The sequence below is a fragment of the Lepisosteus oculatus genome, chromosome 6 (genome assembly GCF_040954835.1).
Source record: "Lepisosteus oculatus isolate fLepOcu1 chromosome 6, fLepOcu1.hap2, whole genome shotgun sequence".
Taxonomy (NCBI): domain Eukaryota; kingdom Metazoa; phylum Chordata; class Actinopteri; order Semionotiformes; family Lepisosteidae; genus Lepisosteus; species Lepisosteus oculatus.
In genome coordinates, this window is record NC_090701.1 from 8947454 (window position 1) to 8972198 (window position 24745).

Genomic DNA, 24745 nt, shown 5'->3' on the forward strand with positions numbered 1-24745 from the left:
AACGTGCCCCCCTGTAATCGGTCAATTTTTAAACATCTATTGATTTCATTTCTGACGTTTTAGCTTAATATTGTTCTTTTTTCCCCAATTTATTTCCTCGCATTGGCTAGATTTTTTTAAAAAAAGAGTCAAACGTTTTCGGTCAAAATTTCAAAAATAGCCCACAGTTAGTTGGGCATATTGCCATCCATTATTATTGATGTAGTCAATAACTAGTGCTATTTTGGAAATTATTCGAAAACTAACAAGGTTACAAAAAATTCATGTCGGAAAAACACCAAAATTGTACTAAACGGATTCACAGATATTTGAGTGCATTTAAGATCCGCACCTTTTTATTATTGTACCAATAATGTATCACATTCAACGTTATTGTTATCATTAGTTTGGGAAAATGCAGGTGAGAACGAAAGTCACTGTCCTTCCCTTGCTCGAGTGCAAGTGTCAACGTACACACGTTTTTCATGTCTACCTTGTCAAGACATGTTTCCTAATATTTCTAGTTCATGTTTCTGCTACCTGTATGTAATAACTCTGCTCTGTCTACATGGAATGTTACGTGCTAGGTTTTTACCTAATGTTGACCTGTTTTTGTTTTAATTTTCTTAGCTTCTTCTAAATTTTTTGCCAATCCTCCAATTTTTCATATGCGAAATGGACTACATAACCTAGATCGGCGATATAAATTTGAGGATTCGTCCCTTATCTGTATGCTCTTTTCCACCCGAGCCTATTTTATGCATCGCAAAATACACGAGTCAACCAAATAACCGAAGATCCTCCGTATAGCAGAACATGGATGAAAGCCTTTCTTAAAAAAAAAAAAGACCAATACCATACCAACACATTACCTAAGCGTTTGAGAGCCATTAATGGTATACTTCTACGTGGTGGTACACATCTCTGTTGCACAGCTGAAAAGGAAAAAGGCTTTATATCTGATTTACATCCAATCAAATAAAAGTTAAACTGACTATGAATCAAATTGTTATCAATTGAATGGCATCCAGTATCATATCAATTTCTGATATGAACTGTCAATACCTTCAATTTTAATTTTCGATTTTATAAATTTACAAAGGCCTATTAATCGTTATTTCAACGTTTGTGCTTAATCCGTGAAGTTAGTTACAGAATTTTAAAGGGTTGTACAGTAGCTGGATGAAGAAATATGCAGTCAGAACACAAGATACAATATTTGCTGTTTTTGCAAGCCATAATACGAAACACAAACTGGTAACTGGAGCACTGAAGAGTCAAATTTTAATATTCAGGTAAGGGGCTGTTGCTTTATTGATATAGGAATATTTCTTTTCTATTTGTGGTATCTACAAGGCTAAAGAAATCTCTTGCTTTTATTGTGATGCCAGTTTGGAATAAGGGAATTTTTTCTCCTTTGTATCTGTTTAGGGAGTGATTTAGTCCTGCATAGGTCCGTCTTCTTGTGCACGAAAGAGGTTCCTCATTTTTCTGCAAGGCATTTGTGCCTCATCTGCAAGGTTTAGCTCTGTTTCCTAGTTCTGTAAAAGGCTACTGCCAGATACTCACAGTACGTGTAAATAAATAATAGAATTGATTTCTCATCAATAATTAGTTGTTCCTCTTTTATGTTTGCTGACTTATTTTTCCATTTCCTCACTGTGTTGGGTACACAGAGATCACATGCCTCTTTGTTACCACTCATTATTCCCTAACAATAAGGGAAAAACAGTTATTTACTTTTGTAATTTGCTTGCAAAGCAAGCTGGTGTCAGGATCTGATTTTCTATTTGAATTTAAACATCACTTCATTTAATCTGTCTACACCCTCCGGTTAAGTAACACATTTAATACTGCAGGAACCTACAGTATATGACATGTCAGTACTTTGGTTTGCATATATCATTATAAATGGAGTTATAAGTATGAAATATGGATTTCTATTCTGAGCTTATGCAAGGCCGAAAAAAAACAAATGTAAATGGAATGTTTGCCTTTAAGTGTAATCAAAGAGTTTATTTTCGAAAACAACTTGTTTCCAAAGTGCTTAACGAATTCTGTATACAGTACATTAGCACTATTTAACAAGTTAATATATTAAAATATAAAAACTTCTATTACAAAAATAAATACAAAACAAATCTACAATGTTAATTCTTGGACAGAAATCAGTATTTGATTTTTGCTGGACTCTACACATCAATGAAGGGCTCTACATTCTCTGCAAACAACTACATCTTAATATTATGGTTGACTGATTTATAAAAAGTGAAAAATGAAAAAGATTTATTACAGTGGTTTAGAAGCAAATAGTTATCACGTCCAAACATTTACATAGGGCATGGGTGTCCAAAACACATATGTAAGGTCTAGAGGAAACACCCTTATAACTGTTGGAAGTCTCTCAGGACACTTGTGAGTCTTCTCATTTTCTCCTCCATTGCTCTTTTGCTGCTTGCTGTTTCTTCTAGAAGTTGTCTCATTTCTCCTTCCACTTGAAATACCTTTGCAAGACAAAACATTGACACCTAAAGCATCACAAATGTTGATTAAACATTGAGACCCTGACCACAGTATTTAACTAACCATTTACCTACAGTATCTAGACTGGGAGAGTGGACTGATAGACAGAGATGACAGGTTATAGATGGATATAGACATCAGCTGGTCAGTACATGCCAAATTCAATTTTGATCAGAGTTATCAGTCAGGGATCACTGTTGTGGTGTTTTTAGAGTCAAGATACACCTATGGGTTTCAAGGCAGTAAATGAGGTTTCTTGAATTTTTCAATGGGAAGTCCAGCATTTTGTTTTGTGCTACATATTTTTACATTTTACATTTACAACACTTGAAAGCTACTTTTTTCCTTTAATTTTAGAGAAGATGTAATTAGAGTCCTCAAAAATGAACTAGCACTTTCATGGTTTTCAGCTTAATAGAGCTGCTATTACATTTAGGGTTATTACACCTGGAATAATTATACAATAGTTATACAAACATACTGACAGCTTTTGTCAGCTGATCAGTTTCAAAATGCCTCCGACATATACAACAGCATAGTGTATAAGCAAATTTCAATTTTTTATACAGGACACGTCAGTTATGTCTTGTATATACCACTATACTCTCTATAAGTACTAAAGTCTCTATACCTGTGACTTTTTTAAGTGGGAATCTAAAAACAATAAGTATGTATAATATCTACAGTCATGTAACAATGCAGAACTTCAAAACAAGAATTGAATATTTTTAAGTCCCTAGACTTGCATCATTACCTTCTGATTTGCTTCTTCTATCTGTTTTTGCTTTTCAGTGGCCAAGTGAAGCAGCTCTGCTTGATGTGCTGTCTGTACTGACTCCAGCTGTCTTCTGAAGGCATCATCTATAGAGTGAAGTTTCCCCACAGCATCTCTAAAATACCAGAGTACACATATGGAAAAATACACATATGATAAACCTTATACCTGTGATGACTCCTATAAATAAATGCATACCAAATGTAAAATATTACTGACATTACCAGACAAAAATGATCTTAAAACAAAAAGTAGGTTTACAGCTCTAAAACTGGGAATATGAAACAGAAAAATAACTAGGCATTACATAAAAACCATCCACAGCCATACTGTGAATACTAGTTTATACTTATACCATAGATACTGTACATTTTGTCCTGTGAGTCTGCATTTGCCCTCTGAAATGCATATTTTTCAAGTCAATTTTTTTAATAAGCAATTTCCTTTGGATTTTGTCAAAATGAAAATCAATTCACTCTTTGTATATTTAAAATTACATGCATCTGATTACTTCAATATGATAACCATTTAAAATATTATGCCCTTATGTATGGGTATTACAAAATTAAATCAATAGAAAGTTTCAAAGTAACTTTCTATATTAAGATCTTGAAAGGGCCTGTCAAGACAAAATGTTGAAATGTTGTACGTGAGAAAATTTAAATAACGATGGCAAATACTACTTTAGTTTCTTGCAAGCACTGCAGTGCAGTGCATTTATGCATTATAAATGAACAAAAGTCCCTCTATAGTCTGCCTTTCTGAAAAGCATAAACATTTCCCTGCAATCTTTTTTTCTGGAAAGGTACAGACATTTTCATAATGTGTCTATTTTATTACTTACTTTTGCCTCTGGAGGCACATTTCTTTTTCTTCTATTAGCCTTTTCTCTTTGGCATCAAAGTTAGCCTTCATGTGCTTCACCTGAGCTTCTAGGTGGGTCAGGAGTTCGGCTTTGTCCTGCCATTTTTTATTCATAGCACTGCAATGGTTTGAAAATAAAGACAATGGCACCAAGATTACTTTATGACAACAAGCAAGGTGTTATGAAAATCAAATGTAAAATATTTTCCAGTTTTGCTTACAATGTCACCAAAAAAACAACAACAACAATTATCCATTAGCTGAGAGAACAAATCCTCCTTATGTAGAACATTTGACCTGCATAATAAACGGGACTACAGCAGAAAAATTAAAACATAATTAAACATAATTAAATGCAAAAATGTTTAAGCAAAGTTCACTATGATTGTAAAGTATTGTGTAAATAAATAATGTAAAATACTGATATACAGACCCGTTAAATGATGCTGATGGTTTTTATAAAATTCATAAACCAACTGCAATGACTTATCTGCACATTATTTTTGAACAACACAAATATAAGCATGTCAAGTAACCACTAGTAAGTGAGAAACTTTAGTAATTATGTAAATAAACTCATGTACAAATCAGAAAGTGCATATCTATTGAGGTTCTTTAAAAGGAAAATCATTTCAGCACTTATCTTGCTTGTTCATATTAATCTATATGAAAGGCGAGATACCAAAACTGATATACACAGAAAAGTTATGGATTGACTATACAAGTATTCTCTTATTTAAAAACAAAATTGACCCTCACTTAAATTTAAGAAAAGTTTCTTCTGCCCTGAAAAATTAGAAACTACTATTTTTAGTCAGATTATCAGTTAAATTTCCAAATTGAGAAAAAAAAGAAAGATTGTGCTAGGCGCTTGGACATAAAAGGGAATGTATTCTGTTTTAAGGGCTATTCAGTGAAATATCAGTAAATTGTATACTAAGTATTGGTGTTATTTGTGTTAAATTCTCTTTGGCTCCAGCCTTTTTCTAACTACAAACACTAAATAGCTTGTGTTTGAACTCAGATAATGTGTACCTGTAAGCTTTCTTCACTTCATGTAGCTCAGTCTCTTTTTCCACCAGATGCTGTTTTAACTCGTCCTTCCTGTAAGTCAGCTGTTCCACCTGCTCTCGGAGCTCCAGTACTGGCCCTCTCTCTTCTTCCAGTTGCTCCCGGAAGGCCTTCTGGGCCTGCAAGATTTCCTCACGGAGTTTCTTTATCTGTTCATCTCTTTCCTGTACAGCCTTTAAGAGAGAAGAAGAAACTTACAGATGAAGCAACACTGCTCAACAGAGAACTCCTTGAATTGAATTTTTGACCTTGATCAAATGTGTGGGGATCATTGATCTACTGTATATATAATCAAACAGCTCATATTCCCCACACAGGTGAAGCCATGCTGGTGCATTATTACCCTCCCTCCCCCACCATGACAGGCACTTAGCTATAATGTGTTATACTGCTGCTATTTTTGCATTTCTGAATATACAGACATTTCTTTAAAGTATTCATATCCATACATTTTGTAATGTTACATTGTTGTATCTCAATGTATTTATTCATTTTATTAACAGTAATACTTGGAAAACTGCAAGTACTTTCAAAGGCTTCCAAACCTGTACCTACCCATTAACTTTAACAGTGTGAGTGAATGAACTTTAAGTAAACTGTTTTAGAGGAAGAGCAGTTTGTAGTGTAGGGTGTGATTCACCAAGAAGATATCGACCACAAGTGTCACTTTTACCTCTTTCAGTTTCCGAATAGTCTCTGTTTGGTCTTCCACAATCTTAGCTTTGATCTTCAAAGCATCGTTGTCACGCTCACTCTGTTTCTTTAATGACTCAATTTCACCAGAAAGGACTTCGATCCTGGCCTCCAGCCTGCCTCTGTCCTGTGCCAGTGAAGCCCCTGTGAAGACAAATGTACATTACCATTTTAACATGGTTCTCTATAGTAACTGGGGCATCTTGCCAAGGTTTGGAACTGTTAAATTTACTTTCTGTTCATGCAAGTCACCGAGGTGTTTTGCAGCTGGAGATATTAAAACAAGGCAGATAAAGATGTTTTTTTTTCAGAACTTAATTTAATTTGCTCATAAAATATCTTCCAAGCATCTAGCACATTTACTGTAGATATTTTACATATTTGATTGAAATTTGAAATTGTGTTCTAATAATAATTGGTGTAATGTCTGATGTGTTTAAATAAACAAAATGCTTAATAATGCTTATTTTAACTGAAACATCTAGTTGCTTACATGCAATATTAAATTACGAATTCAGAATTATGTAATATATATATTATAATATTTATATATGTAATATGTAATAGGTGGTGAGTCTGTAAGTGCACTCCAGGGTTGACCAGCTGCAGTCCTCAGGTGTCTCTCTATTTCATTTCAACCTAATCCCTCGCTGCGTTAATATAATTAATAATTTAACGTGTATGACAGTTAGGATTCTACTGGCATCTTTGACAGCTGGATTTAAAAGAAAATTCAAAGAAGCAGGGTGGAAGGAAAGAAAGAAGACACTGAATGAACTCTGCTCTAGACCCGAGTAATCCCTGCTCTCCACTGGTGCAATGCCAGAATGGCCACAAGGTGGAACTAGAGATCAGTTTGTATTGAAGTAGGACAGCAGGTGTGTGAATTTTTTTCCCTGATGTGTCAGAACCCTGAAGAAACAAGTAGCGAAGACAAACTTTGAGATTTTCCATCAATCTCTGTTATAAATCTTTTTTCTTCATACCAGTGCAATTATTTTCTCCAACTTATAATTACAAAATAATGCATCATGTTTTTTGGAATGTCTTAGGATTTTCTTAATGTAGACACAGAGCTCATTATACTTTTCCAATTGTACTGAAAGTCTGAAATTACGTTTAACATGTTTTAACCTGTCTTATGTTAAAGCAGACACATGGAATTAAAGTAAACTCAACAACTGTTAAGAAAAGATAGCGCTTGAACTGTCATTTTCCATAAGCCTATTTAAGGAGAAACATTAATATTTTTGTCACATCCATGTTCTTCATTTGTCCTTTAAATTCACAATTACTGTAATTTCAGAAATTATAAAAGGAATTTTGCCCTGGAGGAAAAGGCCTTAAAATGCTTCCTGTTCAGAAAGTTGATTAACACATTAAAAGTGTTAATCATGGTCATAAAAGCCATGTACTTCTTGACAATTTAAAACGATGAATAATGTTAAAATTAGGCCTATTTTAGTGAATCCCACTTTTTTTCAAAAGATGGCTCAATAGCTAACCAAACAGTTACTGTACTTTCCCATAGGTTAGAGCTAATGGTTTATGTTGAGTCAGATAGTAACAAAAACTGAATCTTTGGTCATTAACTGTAGAAATGTCTGGAGATAAAATCTTTAGTTATATGTATTTGACATGGACTTGTGCTTATAACATTGTAGTCGGTAAAACTGAAGTAAAAATATGATGCTGTCCAGTCATGTTTTAATAGAAAAATAAAGAATCTGATTGTCTTCTTGATATTAATGACTATCATTTTTTAGAAGTATGAGTTTTTATCAGTAGTGGACACATTTCAGGTTGAGGTCCTGAGTAGGGATGATTTCTTGATTAACCCCTTTGCTGCCCCTGCACCTTGCTGTGCCAGCTCCTGCCCCCATATCCTCCTCTCCGCTCTGAGGCCATCAATCACGGACTCCTGGGCAGTGAGCTGTGAAATCAGCTTTGATTTGTCCCTTTTGAGAAGCTCAATCTGAACGTTTTGTTTCTTGTCTTCTTCCACCACAGCTTCCAAAGATCGTATTTGACTCTACAAACAAGAATATCAATATCAAAATATGACAGACTTCATAAGTGACCTAAAGGACGATCATGGAATAAATAAACCTTAATTCGTTAACATTACACACTCCATTTTCCTAATGGCATGAAAATGCTGTGCCAACTCGTTGCTTTATCATGATCTGGGAATTAACTTTCAATGATTTAGAAATATAAAAACCATCTCGAAGTGTGAAGAAGGCTCAAGGTCTGTCATTGTCCTCAATTATATCATTTTAAAATGACAGTTGTTAGTACAGCACTTTCCACCCTCCCTGATTATACCTTGTAACATACACTATGAAAGAACTGCCAGACCTATTTCTCAAAAGAAATTGATAACAATAATAATATTAATTACAAAAAAGTGTATAAATTATTTTACATTGTGTAGACAGTGAAGGTTACTTTGAAAGAGATTAAATGCTATGCACATGTCACTTGAGGATAAAGGAGTCAATAAATCTCAATGTGCCGCTGTCAGGCTTTGAATAGTTTTGTATTTATTAATAACTAAAATGTGAACTGCAAAACATAAGACAAACATGTTACGTTTTACAGGATACTGATTATAATAAAGAAAAGCAGTGGTTAGTGCACCCGTTTTACAATTTAGCATATGAATTTGAACCCAGAAAAAGTACTTTCCTCATTATAATTAACATTCATTTTAAAAAGTTAATTTTTGTAAGCTCTACAAAGACAAACAAGAGGTTCAGCACCGACTGGAGAAGTGATGTTACTGAGAGCCAACGGGTGCCTGGGAAGCTTCAGGGTTTAATATCAGTCTAGGAGCTGAGAAAACTCTGACCAATCTCAAATAATTGTGCTTGGGGAATCCCAGTCACAATTAGTTAGTCCACATGACCCAAGCTTGAAATCTAAACACGCGGACCATAGAGCAGAAACTACACTTTGAATAAGTGAACCTACCAATTTTGCAACTCGGGTGTCACCGTGAAACCTGACGTTTCAAAAGAACACTGGAATGCTTGGACTGTAACTCAGACATGTATACAATTTTCAGCACCTCTCTACTTTTTTCTCTTTGTGTTATACTTGCATTCAGTATAACTGCTTCAAATTATGTTCACACAGCTGCATGGACTCATACCTTCAACTCCGAGACAGATTCTTGTTTGGACTTTACCAGCTCCGCTATTCTTGCTTTCTGCTCTTTCACCATGGCTGTTAGGTCCTGGACCAAAACTGCAGACTGCTTCTCCTTCTGCTGGAACTTAGCCAAGGCTCTCTTGTGTTCCAATAACTCTGCTGACACATGGTCAAAGCCTTCTTTTACCTAGCTCAAAGAGAACACATAACATCATATAACACCTCACAGTTACACAAAAGTATAGTTTTTCATTGTTTTTGAATAATTTTTTTTTGAATAATTTCTTGCTGTTTTTGTCATGTTTAGTGCCAAATCTAAACATGACAGTCCCAAATCGATTTTGGGACTAAGCATTTGACTTTAGATCCAATGTTTCTACAGCATTTTTTTTCCCTATAAGGTGAAAAGGTTGGTTAACTTTTTCGAGATGATGCAAGGCACCTACCTGGATTTTAAGATTAGTACATAGAACAATATTTATGCTAAGAGAAGGGACTAAAAACAGCCATTATTCTCATGAAAAAAACTGCCAATATCTTTATTTTGATCAGTTAGAAATACAGTATAACTCGAAGTGGTGCTCCCACAAGCCAAAGAATAAAAACCATTCTGGACCTTAACATGATGCAACACTGTGAGGATGCACTGAATGGAGAGAGAGAGAGAGAGAGAGAGAGAGAGAGAGAGAGAGAGAGAGAGAGAGAGAGAGAGAGAGAGAGAGAGAGAGAGAGAGAGAGAGTGGTCTTCCAAGGTTCAATACATTAGCAACACACTGCATCACAAGGACATTCCTCAAATGAAAGTGATTCCTCTTATTGTCAGGACCTAATGACCCCTTTTATGACAGTGATGGGACTAAAGCACCAAGGTAATCACTGAATTGGGAATTTAACATTTAGAAGGAAGGATTTATTTAGTGTCTTTGACAGAAACTTACAAAGTTACAAATTTTTCTTCTCACTTTATTTTGCCTTATGTTATATTCTACTAAGGAAAACACTTCTGTTCTCCTTTACACATGGTTTCAACACAGCGTAGGTTACATTCAATCCATGTTCAGAAAGGAAAGTGAGCATTCAATCTCAATGTTTAGTATTTACAAATTAATTAAATGAATCAGCAGCCGTGTCATTAATTTTAACTATGGGTGTCTGCTCAGGGAAACTAGAGAAGAATATTAACTGGGTGACTTTCATCACTCCAGTGCAAAATATGATCTGAGTTTTAGGTGTAATTTTAAAGCTTTTAAGATGAAGGTCTATTCAATGCATGTGCAAAAAGTTTGTTTTTTCTGTTGGGTGGAGCACCTTATACATTGGAGCAAAATGGCCTGTAACTAAACAATGATGGTTATAGACAGCAAGCTTCTGGAATCACTAACATGCATTAGGTTTGGGAATAGTTATGTAGAATATTAAATATTTAACAGATTTGGGCTATGTGTCTTACAAAATGCAAGATAGTAGACTGAAGGGTTACAATGGGTCTTGTATACCTCTTTAAACCTTGTAGCCTCAATGGTGAGAGCCATGCGGAACTCATCTTCCAACTCGCTATACTGCTGCCTCATGGCTGCCATCTTCTCTTGCAGTTCGGTTACTTGATGAGAATGTCTTTGCTCCACCACTGCCACCTCCCTCGCCAAGGCTTCTCTGAACTCAGGGCCAGTCAGAGTTACCCTGGACTCCAATTCCTTTCTAACCAATTAATATGGAAAAATAAACATGTTTCATCATAATGATTTGAATGTAACTATTTAACTGTGATTACAGAGTTACCTGAAACTGGAAATTATTATTTAATCAAAAAGTCATTAACAGCACGCCCGTTCTTTGTTTTACAAGGGTTCACTTAGTGAATCGTCATTTTAAGTCACTGATCTTCTGGTATTCTGAATCTTCATTTTTGAAACTCTTTCTTTTAAGTTAAACGAATACAAATCTTGCATGCCAAGACACAGAGAAGCGCAGATACCTTCCACACAGACTCTCGCTGCTTAAAATTGGCCAGTTACTCATAAATATGACAGTGGTTAAATTGTTAATATGTTAAAATGAAATACTGTACTACACTATTACTTTCATCTCAAAATCTAAAAGGAGCTGGTGAAAATTCAATCACTTTTACCTGTCCAGCATAGTGCTTCTGTCTGGTACACACACAGCCTTAATATGGTTAAATTGTTCAGTTTCTGCTCTTAATGTATTTTATGCATACCTGTGCACCTGTTCTTTAGACGCTAGGAGTTCATGCACTTGTTGCAGTTTCTCCTTGTGCTGTCGGACAGATGCTCTCAGAATATCCACCTCCCTCTTAAGTGCTGCAACTTTAAACTCCAACTCCTGGTTCTTTTTCATCTGCAGGTAAATAAAATTGGGTCTCTTTTTCCAGTAGTGTTAAAGGAAATCCATCAGTACAATCAGCCAAAACGCTTTTAATGTGAATATGTCTGTGATTACCAATGAACACTAATAATAGTTGATGAATCCTTGTAAATAAGGGAAAGTGTTTATTGAAATCATGCAATGTCTTCTTTATATATTTAGTCTTACAATCCCAATATTCCTGCAAAAGTATACAATAGTGACTAAGATTCATTATAGACTGCATAGCTTCAAATTATTAAAAGGTTCGTTGACTATTATTAAAATATATCACCATATGCTGTGTGTAATTTTAAGGTGATGTAAAAACTTTGTCACTGTATTTCATTTGTTTTGAATTGTATTCCTGTAATGTTATGTTTACAATTAAACCATAATTAGCTTTACAATATACTGTATGCTTCTCAAACAGTAATGTTATACAACAAGGTAGCATACTGAACTTTAATCATATAATGCTCTATATCTTACACAGTGATATACTCCATTTAGAGATTCCCACATCAGAATGCAAGCACACCTGTGTCAGTAACCTAAGGCACCACCAGTGTACTGTACCTCCTCAGCTTGCTGCTGGGCCCTCAAGGCCTCCCTCTTAGCCAGACTGTCCTCAAGGCTGTGCAGAGACCTCTGCTGCTGTTCTTCACGGCTCTTGCACTCTCTCAGCTCACCGACCAGAGCTTTGTTGCTCTCCATCAGCTCTTCAACACTTGCCTGGAGTTTGCTTTTTTCTTCCTTTTCCTTTAAAAGGAGCTCCTTTAATCTTTGAAATGAAATAAATATATATATATACACTCTGGTTGCTTATGAAGGAACATAGAACTAAACATTCACATCAGTGTCTAAATTTATTCTTGATTCATACAGTTCGATAAGTACAGACATGTAGGTGCAAAGATAACTGTTTATAGAACCGACATAAACCAATAGCTACAAAGAAATGCTACATAAAGGCCATTATTTTCAGTACATAGTAAAGGAATGTAGTGTCCTGGCAGAACTCCACTCACGCTTACACAATCTCACCTGCTTAAGGTTCTTGATTGTAGACTAGTAGTAGACTCGGCCTTGCTGTGAAGTAAGGGCTACTCTGTTTTATACAGGTGGGTGCTTCAGTAGTGGGTGAAATAAGTACAAGTAAATGTACATGTAATGTCCTAAATAATAATAATAATAATAATAATAATAATAATAATAATAATAATTGCTTACACTTAAATATCTCCACTCAAAGCGCTTTACAGGTAATGGGGACTCCCCTCCACCACCACCAATGTGCAGCATCCACCTGGATGATGCGACGGCAGCCATAGTGCACCAGAATGCTCACCACACACCAGCTAACAGTGGGGAGGAATACTGAAGTAATTTAATTGTAAAGTTCTTTAGTATAAAAATAATTACATAAATGCAAACAATGTCATACCGGTCAGTGGTGTACAGTGCCATATTCTGAAGATCTTTCTCTTCAGTGGCACGAACCTGCAAGTTTTTGAGTGTTTCAGTTAGTTTCTTCACTGCCTGTTCAGCCTTCCACCTCCTTTCTCTCTCCTGGTCACGTTCCTCAATTATTGCCTGCAGAAAGATTTTTAGAATCGCACTACATTTTGAAAAGTGTACTATTTCATAACTAGGCTACCAAGCAACAAAGTTTTTTGAAAATTAGTTTATGTATTTTTAGTAGCAAAAACAGCTAATGAATTCATTTGGTTGTATTTAGTACTGTATCATTTTGAAACTGTACCATCTGGGGTGTCTTGTTCACTACTGTAAATATTCATTTAGTTATATATTTATTTACTCATTACATAGTTTTATTTTTACTTATATACCAATACTACCTCAATAGCTGCTAATGATACTCGGTCCCCCCCTTCATGTGTGTTCTTTTGTGTTGTACTGCAACATGATGGTGGCTGTTCTAGTGTATTGTGCACCTCGGCCCAAGAGAAACTATATTTCGTTCTCTGTTGAACATTTATATAACAGCAGAATGACAAAGTGAACTAAACTGACCTCAGCTACATAGCATGTAAAGACACGCTGTATCAAGGCAAAAAATGGTCAGGGGTGATGGTCAGCTTTAAAGTTGTATAACTCTGTTGTACAATAAAGTTGTAGAACTACAGAGAATACACAGATAAGACACATAGTCGGTATTATATGTTGCCCATAGACTCTGGATTTAATGACAGGAAAACAAAGTAGATGGCATTTTTAAATTTAATATATCAATTCCTTACACTTATATAATGCTTTTCTGGACACCACTCAAAGTGCTTTACAGATAATGGGGATTCCCCTCCACCACCACAAATGTGCAGCATCCACCTGGATGATGCAACGGCAGCCATAGTGCGCCAGTTTGCTCACCACACATCAGCTATCAGTGGGGAGGAGAACAGAGTGAGGAAACCAATTCATAGATGAGGATTATTAGGACGCCATGACTGGTACTGATCATATTTGTTTTTCCCTCCAGTGAAACCACAGTTTTTTGGTGCAACAATGAAATTGCATTTACCAAATGTATCTTGGAATACAGACAGAAAGTTTGATGTACTTTTGTTATCAAAAAGTAATTTCAACATATCAAAAAGTCAAAATTAGCTAATTTAACTAAATCAAATAAAATAGGCCATACAAGATGTCCAATATCCTTACAGGTGATAAAAAATAATATCTGGAGTCGAAAAGATTAAAAAATGAATATACTGACATGTTATTTTGTTTTCTAGGGGTAACGTATCTAGTCCATGAGTCTTTATTATCTCGTGCTGCCAAACAAACTGAGCCAAGAGTGCAAGGTTCAGCTTGGTCAGTGTCTGTGTCACCAAGCTGCTGCTTATTAGCAATAGTAATTGCAGATGTGAGTAGAGTGAGGTAGAGTCTATTATTTCTAGCAGATTTGTTTTTCACAATTCCCTCAAGGACAGCAAACTACCACATGGGTGAAGAAACACAGGAAACAGTAAAGAACTGTAAAGTCTAAAAGGACTTATACAGTCATTTAAATTGTTTGGCTTAGAATTTGCTTTTAATTTGTAATTATATTCATCCATCCATTTTCTAATGGATGGAGTCATGGGGGAGGTGCAGCCTATACTGCCAAGCAGCATGAGCAAGGAAGAGTAAAACATACCCTGTATGTTGTTTCTTCAGAGTCACGTACTCTGGTATCCAATGAAGAAACGTTCTGCGATTGCAGTCCTTTCTTCTTCTGGCTCCCAGTAGTCAGTGGCTGAATGTGCTGGGATGTTCTAAAAGAAACCTCCTTCCTAAGACATGCTGTTTTCTTTGGGCCTTTAGCAGTAATATCTTGTTCACTGGAAAGACAAGATGTTCACACAGTCAGCTGATCAGAAAACAGAGCTTTCGTATTGAAGATTATGATCAAAAAGCTTTATCTGTATAACTTGATGGCCTGTCCATTCTTCCTTTCGTAAAAGACACGTTATGTCCCTTTGGACAATTAATTGAATTTGATTACTAAGAAAATACATGGAAATGGAAAATTATAAAGTCTTATACAGCAAATTAAAACCAAAGAATAATGTGAGTGAGGCGCACTTTCTAAGGCACTGAGTTTCAAACTAAAATAACTAGGAGGTCCTTATTGTTTCACTCAATGTTTTTACATTGTATTTTTTTATATATTTAAAATACATTTAATTTCTTTTTTGTTCTTACAATGTACTCTTGAAAATGAAACATGAAACAACCTGCATTATTCTCTTAACATTCAGACCCTTACTACTATGACTTTTACATCTCCTACTTATTACTTACTATAACTACCACTGAGATCTCAAGGTCACAGCCTTTGACTTGAAGGCCAGTAGAAAAAAAAACAAAGTATAACCTTGTTTTAGCCTTATTTTCAGTTAGTGGTACTAAAGACAAAAACGTTTATTCCATTTGACTCCAGAAATTAAACACTTTTCACAGCTTGTATGTAAAGACGTATTGTCATTCCAGAGGACTGGTTAAGGTTCTAAAAATAAATCAAGCAATATTTTATAAAAATCCAGCCATCTATTTTTAGTTATTGATCAGGCTGCCTTGACTCGTATAAAAGTCATCACTGTCACTTGCAGCTGGGGTACAAAATCAAATACTCCCTGGAATCAACAATGAAATGTGGGTTTCTGACAGAATGATGATTATCACTGAATGCACATTGTCCCAATAGAGAAACTGGTAAAACAAAAATCAATAAGCAATTTTGTCTGAAAATACAAAAAGTACTGAATGTTGATTGTTTGTTTGTTTCTAAAATAAAGAAAAAAAAGTAATTTAAAAAGTGGTATAGACTACAGAAGAACATTAAACAAAAACGAATGCTTAATGTATACTGTATGTAAAGTAATTATAATATGGAACACTGATTTCACATCTGTTGTGCTAAAATTAATTGGAACAAATGCCTACAGTATATGGTCACGTTTGCCGTGGCTTTTTGGAAAGTACAAAACATTAAGCTCATAGCTATATAATAATAAGAAGTAATTTGTTAGAGGATCATACCTGTCTGATCTCTTGCCTGGTGTGTCTTTAGTCAATCGCTTTCCAGTTGTTTTATTGGCACTTCTATATTTGGGAATTCTGGATCTCCTAGAACCTTTCTTATTGTTCTCTTTGGCACTGTCACATTCACTTTCTGATGTGTAATCAATGTCTCTCTTCGCCTTCCGTACAACAGAGGGAGTTGAGCTTGAACTACTGGGGACCTGCAAGTTTGGTTTTAATTTTATGCAGTTTATTAATACAGAAAAAAAATATCTTATACCTAAATTCTGTGACAAAATGATCTTCCTTTGTTTATTGGTGTCCGTGTATGAATGCTTGTGATTTCCTGCTTAAGTAGTCACTTCTTTAATGTTTATATTCATTGTTTTAAACACATTCAGCAATGTATTTATTTCTAGCACACAGTGTGTGTGCACTGTTTACTTTAGTTTTTAGAGATGCACTGAATTCATAACAAAATGTGTTCTAATCCTTCCACTGTGAAACAGTCAATGCCTAGAAGTAAGAATTAGGCCTTAAGCTGTATTTGAACCCAACACTCAACAATGAGGTGTTTTAATGTAAAGAGGCCTTAACTATATCTAGTAAATTAATGAGCCATATCACACATTGTTATAACAACCCACCTGATGAAATAGTTGAGAAACCTGATGCTCCAATTTTTTAATTCGCAGTTCATTATACAGATTGCAAGAGTTTGGTTTTGTTTTCTCCTCTTCAGAAAGTGAATTTTCTCCTGTATGCACTTTTGGTCTTCTGTCAACCCCTGTACTATTTCGCTGGTGAAACTGGGTCAGCACTTTATCAATGGAAGGGGTGGCAATTGGTACATTAGAATTAGGCTGGAAAGTAAATGAGAATTGATTTTACTACTCCATAAGCAGCACAACAGTGCTTAAACAAACTATATCTAAGATCAACTTATTTTAATAAATGTAAAACTCCTTGACTAAAAATAAAGCAGCTTTATACTAAAGCACATATGCATGAATTTAAGTTTTGACACGTTATCCATATCAGAAGTAATTATAGAACACGTACAGAACACTTATACAATGTATTGCATAGGAATGTAGAGCTTCATATGACCATTTTCATACCCTTTAAGACTGAAATTGTGTGACTTTCATGGAAAAATAAATTAATAATGAAAGGTTTAATGTTACCTGAAATATATACTGTTGATATACTGTATACTAATGTATAATGTATGATGAAGAAACATGGAATGATAAAACGCTATGTATTATTCAGTATAGCCATTTAAATATTTTCTGAACAGAATCTGAGAAACGTTTGATTGAATAAGTTGCCTTATCTTATAAAACAAGAAAAGACATTTCTTTTCATGTTCTGGGCTAAAGACTAAAACGTACGTGTCACTGCACACTGTATTTCAATTATTACATGTACAAAACTTAAAAAAGACTTACTTTTTCTGCATTCCCACTAGTGTCAGAGGATACCAAGAAATCTACAAAATCTTCTAGTCCAGGTACATTAATTGAAGTGCAATCAGCCAACATGGGCTCACCCTTTCGATTAACACCATCAAGAGCAACCATCTGAGGCAAAGACTGTAGAATAATCTCTCTGTAACCTTTAAAACACAAGGAATATTTTTAGGAAAAATGTTGCTGGCTGTACAACAAATTCATACATTCCACTATCTCAATGTAACATTTTAAAAATGTAAAATTTTCACATGCTTAAGATTCCTCTTACTTGGAACTGTCTTTACATTCTTTCCAGATTGCTAACATCAATATTAATTAATCACTAGGGCTATGGAAAAGCAAAAAAAAAAAACAATATTAAAACAACTGAACAGTTGTTTCTTTTTATTAAATAGGAATGTGCAAAACCATCTCTATTGCATTTGTTTTTTCTTTTATAGGGATAATTTAACATATAAGGACTATATCAAACGTATTTGTATTTTGTTCTTATCTGTATCTAATATGCAATAGAACCTAGCAGAAATAGTTTTAGAGATTCCAAAATAACCTCTAACTCCAGCACTTCCAGACCCTAAAACACAGTTAAAGCAGGCTTGGTTTTAAACCCACTTTAAGAAACTCCTCAAAAAGTAGCCTAATTTCATTCCCCTGGTTCAAATCCAGCACTCGTTTACTGTGGAAGCTCTGGCCATTTACTATAGCGATTAGGGCAGCTACATTACACTTAGTGTCAGCATTTCAGTTGCTGAATAGCACTGTGGTATTTATTGAAATGCATGTCTACACTTTAGCTGGCTATAACGTTTTAGCTTCCATTCTGAGTTGCAGTGTGCACAAAGGTCATCTGCCTGACAACCACAAGCCTCAGACGCCAGCTGCAGTTCTGACAAGTTTGTTTCCCCAGGGGCAGGTAAGAAGCTGACTGTAGATTTGCTGAATATCAGCAGATGTTTTCAAAATGGGTCCCTGCAATTGCAGGGCAAATAATAATAAATATTGTAATATGAAGTTATGAAATAGAACCAAACATGTCATTTTGACTCTTTTTTAAATACCTTTTTAAATGTCATATAGGTCCACCTACCTGGAACAAGGCAGACTGGGTTGTCTTTTCCATCCATGCTAAAAGTAAGTTCAGTCAAATTCTGTAATCCCACCATGCACTGCAGCACTTGATTTATGCTGCACACTTGGTTACTGTGCAGATTCAGATGTCTCAGTTTGTGGCCAGTCCCATGAAGGTACAGCAATCCTGCAGATGCAAACCAAACCAAGTTTACTCTGATCTTGCTATTAACTCCATTTGATTATTTTAAGGATTATTTATTCAATTATGGGCATAAGCTAAGAAATAACATACAATTTCAATTAATCATTAAGCATATTATTTTATGATGGTTTTCTACTTGAAAATTAGAGGGCTATTTTCAAGACATTATATTTGTAAATACACTCACCAGTCAAGTCACTTATCTGATTGTAAGACAAGTTCAATCTGATCAAGTTCACTAAACAATTTAACCCTAAAAAAGAACAAAATGTTATTAAAGAACAATCTAGCAGTATATTGTCAGTTCGGTTAGATTTACGTAGTAGTGCGTTGATTCTGTACATAAAAGATGATGTCAGAATTTTCAAGAAGGTGTTTTTCATATTATGGTAAAAGGGGCACCATTTCATTAAGTTAGCTAAAGGCGGCCACTGAATACTTACCTTCAACTTTAGTTATTAAGTTACATGATAAGTTGAGAGTGTGCAGGGATGTGAGCGAATCCAGGCCCTCAATTCGAGTTATCCGATTGGACGAGAGGTCCAGGTGCCGCAGCTGCCATGCCAAAGCCAGGCCCTCTATCTTGACTATTCGGTTACAGTGAAGACTCAGTGACCTCAGCTTTTCACTAACAGGAATTTCTAACAAGCTGCAGAGGGAGAGAAGCACAATGCTAGCTTGCTTACAATTAAACAAAATTCCTAAAAACTATACTACATATATGCGGCATTTTTATTTAGAAAAAAACATGGGTGGCAGCAGAGACACTTCAGAGAAAATCTTCATTCAAGACACAGGACCCGCTCAGTGGAATTTCTTCATTCTAGAAGCTTAAATAAAGGTAGACAACATGTATTGCAGAAAGCACCTAAAAGGTTATTCTGATGTAATACCAGACACCAAAACCTTTTTAATTATCTGTAGTTTCCTGCTTACTGCGGATTACCTTTCTCTGTTCTGCCCACTATTTCCTTGTTTCAGTTCAAATGACTTCTGCTAAATATTAATTAAAATAATTCCCGAATAAAGAGTAATATCTACTAAAAGCCTTGGAGAAATCTTATAAAGAAATCCCTGCTTCTCATCCAGCAGTCCAACCCACTGTTTGTAGTTGGAAGAACCAGTGAAATACAACCACTGTATGAGAGCATCACTTCATATTTTACATGCGTCACAAAAAGATTACAAATAGGAGAATTCAACCAGCGTTCCACTTGTCAGAAAGAATAATACAACACCATTAAAGCGTACTGTTCTGGGAAAAGTCTTTGAGCTTCATAAAATGTCTTTTAACACTTCAGATTTCTTGTCAGAAGCTTCATTAGACGAAGCACCCTGTATGTAAGAAAATCAACAACAAAGACAGATTATATACACAGCGAAAATTGAAGATGTGGTGGTAGTGCCTTCCTCCATCTCCATTAATGTTATTCAATAATTTTTAAGCGTAATAAGTAATGCCGTAGTCCCCATTTATTTAACAATACAATTTTGTAAAATTTTCTAGTTGGATTAATCTGAGACATGCAATTTATGTATACGACTCTCTGTCTGTGGTACGTTTAATACAAAAAATAAAAAAAACTCGAATGTTATACAGTATAAGCACAAAGGAATAAGTAAGGCTTTAAATAAGGTAAGGGAAGTTTTGTTAATTATATACAAGAAACACACAGTATGACTAAGTTCTTACCTTGTTATGTTTTTGTCAATGAGGCAAAGCTCTCCGTATAAATGCTGATTTTCTGCCATTGTCCGAATTTCTGAGGGAAACGTTTGATAAGCGTTTGAAGTCATCGCGAAGATTAAAGTACCAAGTTTAATTTATTTATGAATCAGTGTTGATACAGGAATCATAAAAGGTTTAAAAAGACAAAAAATGAAAACGAACCAAGAAAATTAAAATCAGTTGTATGAAACTTATACTGTATGTCATACTTCCTACAGCACAATCTTAACGTACATCAAATACAAAGCAACTCAAAACAAATGCTTTTAAAAGGGTTTCTTTTACATCCCCTTACTTTTGATACAGTTTAAACTGGAACTCGGCCTCTTGTACATTCCAATCGGTTTGAACTGCTGATGAAATTACATTTGCTGCTGGAACCTGATTTTTCTTTATTATTTTTGCAAATGCTTCCTTTAATAGCATTTCATTAAGAGACGTACCCACTTTCATTAAAAATGAAAACAATTATTTCACTTACCTCGTGAGGTAATGAAAATGCAGAGCAAAACTTCATATCTCAAAAGTGTTTCCTACAAAATAGTGGGTTTATCAAGTTTAGTAATTTTGCCTATAAATGAACAAGTAAATTCTCAGCCTATTATAATTTTCGCGTTGGTATATTATAACTACTACAGTAAGATGAAACCTGAAAATAAAAAAACACAAGGCTTAACCCAACCCAAATTCAGTTGTGCTGTTTTTTTGTTTACTCGTTTTTACCGCTGTCAGCTTAAATTGACCGCTCTCACTGGGCGCTTACTTCTCACGTCATCAAAACACACCAAACGAAGTAATATGCCGCTATTCATTTTAAGCAAAGTGCTGTGCGTTATCTTTTTTTTCAGATTTATTCCTAAATAAATTACGATTAGCAGTTAAACCCAACTCTCATGATTCACATAAATAGCTCGCTTGAAAAAATAGATTAAGAAAGACGTAAAATAAGGAAAATCCATTCATAGTTTCTGTTGCTATAAACAAATTTTCATTAGTACAACTACTGCCGCCTTCCGACCTGGACTGCTTTGCATGCCCAACGTCACACTAGTTACAATGGTAACGTTTTACAAGATGTTAGGGAGGAGCAATGTAAAAAGCCTGAGAAAGGGTACTTTTTGCGAATACATGTAATTCACAGAATCATTGTGCTCCAGAAGGTTTAACATTATAATGCATCTTTGTGAAAAGGTTACACAATACACATTTTAAGTAGATGACATGAAAGCAGGACGACTGAATTTTAGTAATTGTCTTTAGAAGCGAATATTGCGATGGAGGCTAATTGTTTTCGATATTACAACAGAAAAGGTAATCTCAGAGACAAAAACTGAAAACGTTCAGATGATGAAAAGGAAATGGCTGCTAATGTATGAAATGAATAGTTAGGTGTTGCTGCACACACGCTTTTTGAAACAATGATTAAACCTAATTTGATATTCTGATTTTGCATTCAATCTTAATTTAGATTTAGGACTCTAGTTTGAACTTATTTAATTTATTTTCAACAAGTACAAATATTTTGTATTTTATTAATATTTCATGTTCATGTTTTAGTTATTTTTAATAAATATTTTGATATTCATTTTGATTCTCCACTCTGTTCTTTTTTGGGCAGGAGGCTGTGTTCTCCTGAACTGTTTGTGTTTTGTTCTGCTGGTACATTCAGGGTATGCCCACTCATGACAATAGACAATAGACTAAGAACATTCTTAGTCTGCTTCACCCCAAGAAATCTCATGCGGGTCAACTTGTACTCATGCGGGTCACATGTGAGGAGGGTCGTTTTTGCGAGAGACACTCACATAGGGCAGATTTTCCCAGAAACCAGTTAACCTTTGTGTATTTCTTCTGACTTTAGGAGGAAACAGGAGAACTCAGAGGAAACTCACAGGGAGAACATACTACTCTATGCAGACAGCATCCCATGTTTGGAATTGAACCCAGGGCCCCAGCGCTGTTAGGCAGTAACGCTAACCAATGCATCACCATGCCACCCTAATTAATCTTGTGTTAGATCCATTTTGATCACAGAAAGCCTTTGAAGCCAAGTGTTGGGCCAGGTTTTAGTGACTTACCACATGACGTGTTACCTGTACACTTCAATTTTCTTCTTTTATTTTCACGGCACAGTACCATGTGTTCGCCAGAACAATTTTTTTACATGATACACGATGCAGTAGTAATATAAAATAGAAATGTTCATAAAAATACTGAAAATGTGGCTTCATTACCTCCAAGAAAACACTTTCCTGTTTTTCATGCACAAAATTAGTTAACAAACGTATTAATGTATTAAACGTATTAATGTAGTGGGTTTATTTTTTATTCAAAATGCATTCCTTACCTTTTCACACCCACGGTACAACTATCTCCTTGGTTTTCCCACCCAGCCATATCTCTGTTTGAACTAATGGAGCAATGTCACTATGTTGTTTCTATGCTTAGGGAGTCTCTATCTACACAGGTTTGACAAATATGGAGAATGAAGGAAATATGTTGTTTTTTTCCATGTAATGGGAATTCTGTGACTAATACGAGGTTCCATTAAGATTTAAGCCAAAAGTGTAAAAATGCAGATGTTTACATAAATACTGTACATGTTGATGTACATTTTTTTCTCAATGTTTTGTTTGGATTCTTCAGTAAAATGTATGAAATCTTCAGTGGTTTTCTAACATTTTATATGTATCTTTGAATTCCTTAAATGCCTTTCTTTCTAGAAAGCACTCAAAACAACTAAACATAAAAAGGCAGGTACATACATTTATTTTGTTTTCCTACACAATGAAAATAAATGCCATACAACAGCTGCAACAAATATAAATAAAAAATACAGTTTAACAATAAACATGCTCATCATAAAAAATAGACTGGCAAAAAAGTTGTACATTTCTATACAGCATATGATTTCTTCATCACCTTTTAACCATGGGCTTTTACAAATCCTTCAGTGAGCTTTTAAATATTTATCCTCTCTAAATTGTCTTGTGATTCATTAAGTAAAGACTGGGATTAATTAAAAAAAACACTTGTTGTCCAGTTTCTAAGTTGTTTGCAAAACAAGTTTTACACCTCTGTTCACTGTGGAATTCTCTTAATTAAAGAAGCTTACAAACCACATCTGTGGTCTTCTTTTAATGCCTTGATTCTTGCATGACCCATGCTATGAATTGTGACTTAAAGAGTTTATAGTTTTGCATGCTAACTTTTTTAAACAAATTCAGGTATTAGTACTTCTCAACATTTTTATGCCAGGAAGGATACATGGGAGTGGTGCATTACATCTCTTTGGGCTAGTTGTAAAGCATTATGGTGTAAAATTGATGGATGAAAAGACGGCTTTTCAGAAATAGTTCTTGTTGCTGGATTCGCTAGTCCTCATGTCTAAGAAGCACAAAACACCACAGTGAACATAGATGAAAGGACACTAATACAAAACACAAAGAAATGTGTTAAAAGAAAGATTGCAGATGACACGGACTATTAGTCAAACTAAAACATAAGATTAATTGGAAGAGAAAGTACCCATTTGGTATGCTTTGATTTTAATATCCATTCATTCAGGGAAAACAATTTCTTTTGTTAAATAAATTGGAGAACCATCTGTGCTGTTCAATGTTTGGCAATTTACAAAATGCTGGCATCGGTGAAAAATAGTGTTTAGTCCCAGGGGCACTGCTCTTGTACTTTTGAGTTGGGTAGTTCTCTCAGAGTGCTTCAGAAACAATGTCCAACTCTATTTACTGTAAATGGGTATACAAGTAAGTCATTTGAACAAATCAGTCAAATAAACTAGTATTAACTAGTATAAGTCATTAAACTACTGTAGTATTTAAATATGTAAGATTCTAAGTACTATTTTATTAATTTAGCAAAATAAACAATATTATAAATATTTTTAAATGAAAATGATCATTGGAATATATATCTTACCTGAAATTTAAAGAACTAGAAATGCTAACTTATTGTGACACATTATGATTCCAATACTAAATAAAATGAGTAAAGGGAAATTTAAGGAAATACTGAAACAGAAACAGAGAATATCTATTAAGACCGTTTTTTTATTTTTGAAAGGCAGCTGTTCATATAATTTATTATGTACATGCAGCATTATTAGTAAACCCTTTGATATTTCCTGTTGGTATTTTTATATGCTGAACATCTGATAAAAAATAGGCCATCTAGCAAGAGTGACCTGTGAAAATGCTGTGGGGAAATATCCATCCATTCATTACCAATAAGCCATTTATCTTCACTAAGGTAACAGTACTAAGGGAATATCCAAAAAACAATAATGAAACCCA

At 34.8% G+C, this 24745-nt stretch overlaps 1 protein-coding gene across 3 annotated transcripts; it reads right to left on the reverse strand.

The window, feature by feature from the left end:
- Window positions 1-1993: 1993 nt before the first annotated feature.
- Window positions 1994-21432, reverse strand: lrrcc1 (leucine rich repeat and coiled-coil centrosomal protein 1). Of its 3 annotated transcripts, XM_015354963.2 has the most exons (21): window positions 20917-21432; window positions 20400-20469; window positions 19150-19355; window positions 18894-18959; window positions 18521-18688; window positions 17410-17576; window positions 16603-16818; window positions 15974-16176; window positions 14589-14772; window positions 12873-13021; window positions 12473-12517; window positions 12005-12209; window positions 11280-11419; window positions 10558-10759; window positions 9063-9248; window positions 7763-7937; window positions 5886-6049; window positions 5177-5385; window positions 4122-4259; window positions 3257-3392; window positions 1994-2483 (listed from the first exon to the last, which is right to left on the reverse strand). In XM_015354963.2, exons 2-21 carry the CDS (start codon window positions 20456-20458, stop codon window positions 2364-2366), a joined length of 3138 nt encoding a protein of 1045 aa, XP_015210449.2. In that variant the 5' UTR covers window positions 20459-20469; window positions 20917-21432; the 3' UTR covers window positions 1994-2363. The 3 variants fall into 3 exon arrangements, with proteins under 3 accessions (XP_015210449.2, XP_069047034.1, XP_006634602.3); XM_069190933.1 differs by lacking the exon at window positions 18894-18959; XM_006634539.3 differs by lacking the exon at window positions 12473-12517 and having other exon boundaries at window positions 1995-2483; window positions 20917-21431.
- Window positions 21433-24745: the final 3313 nt, after the last annotated feature.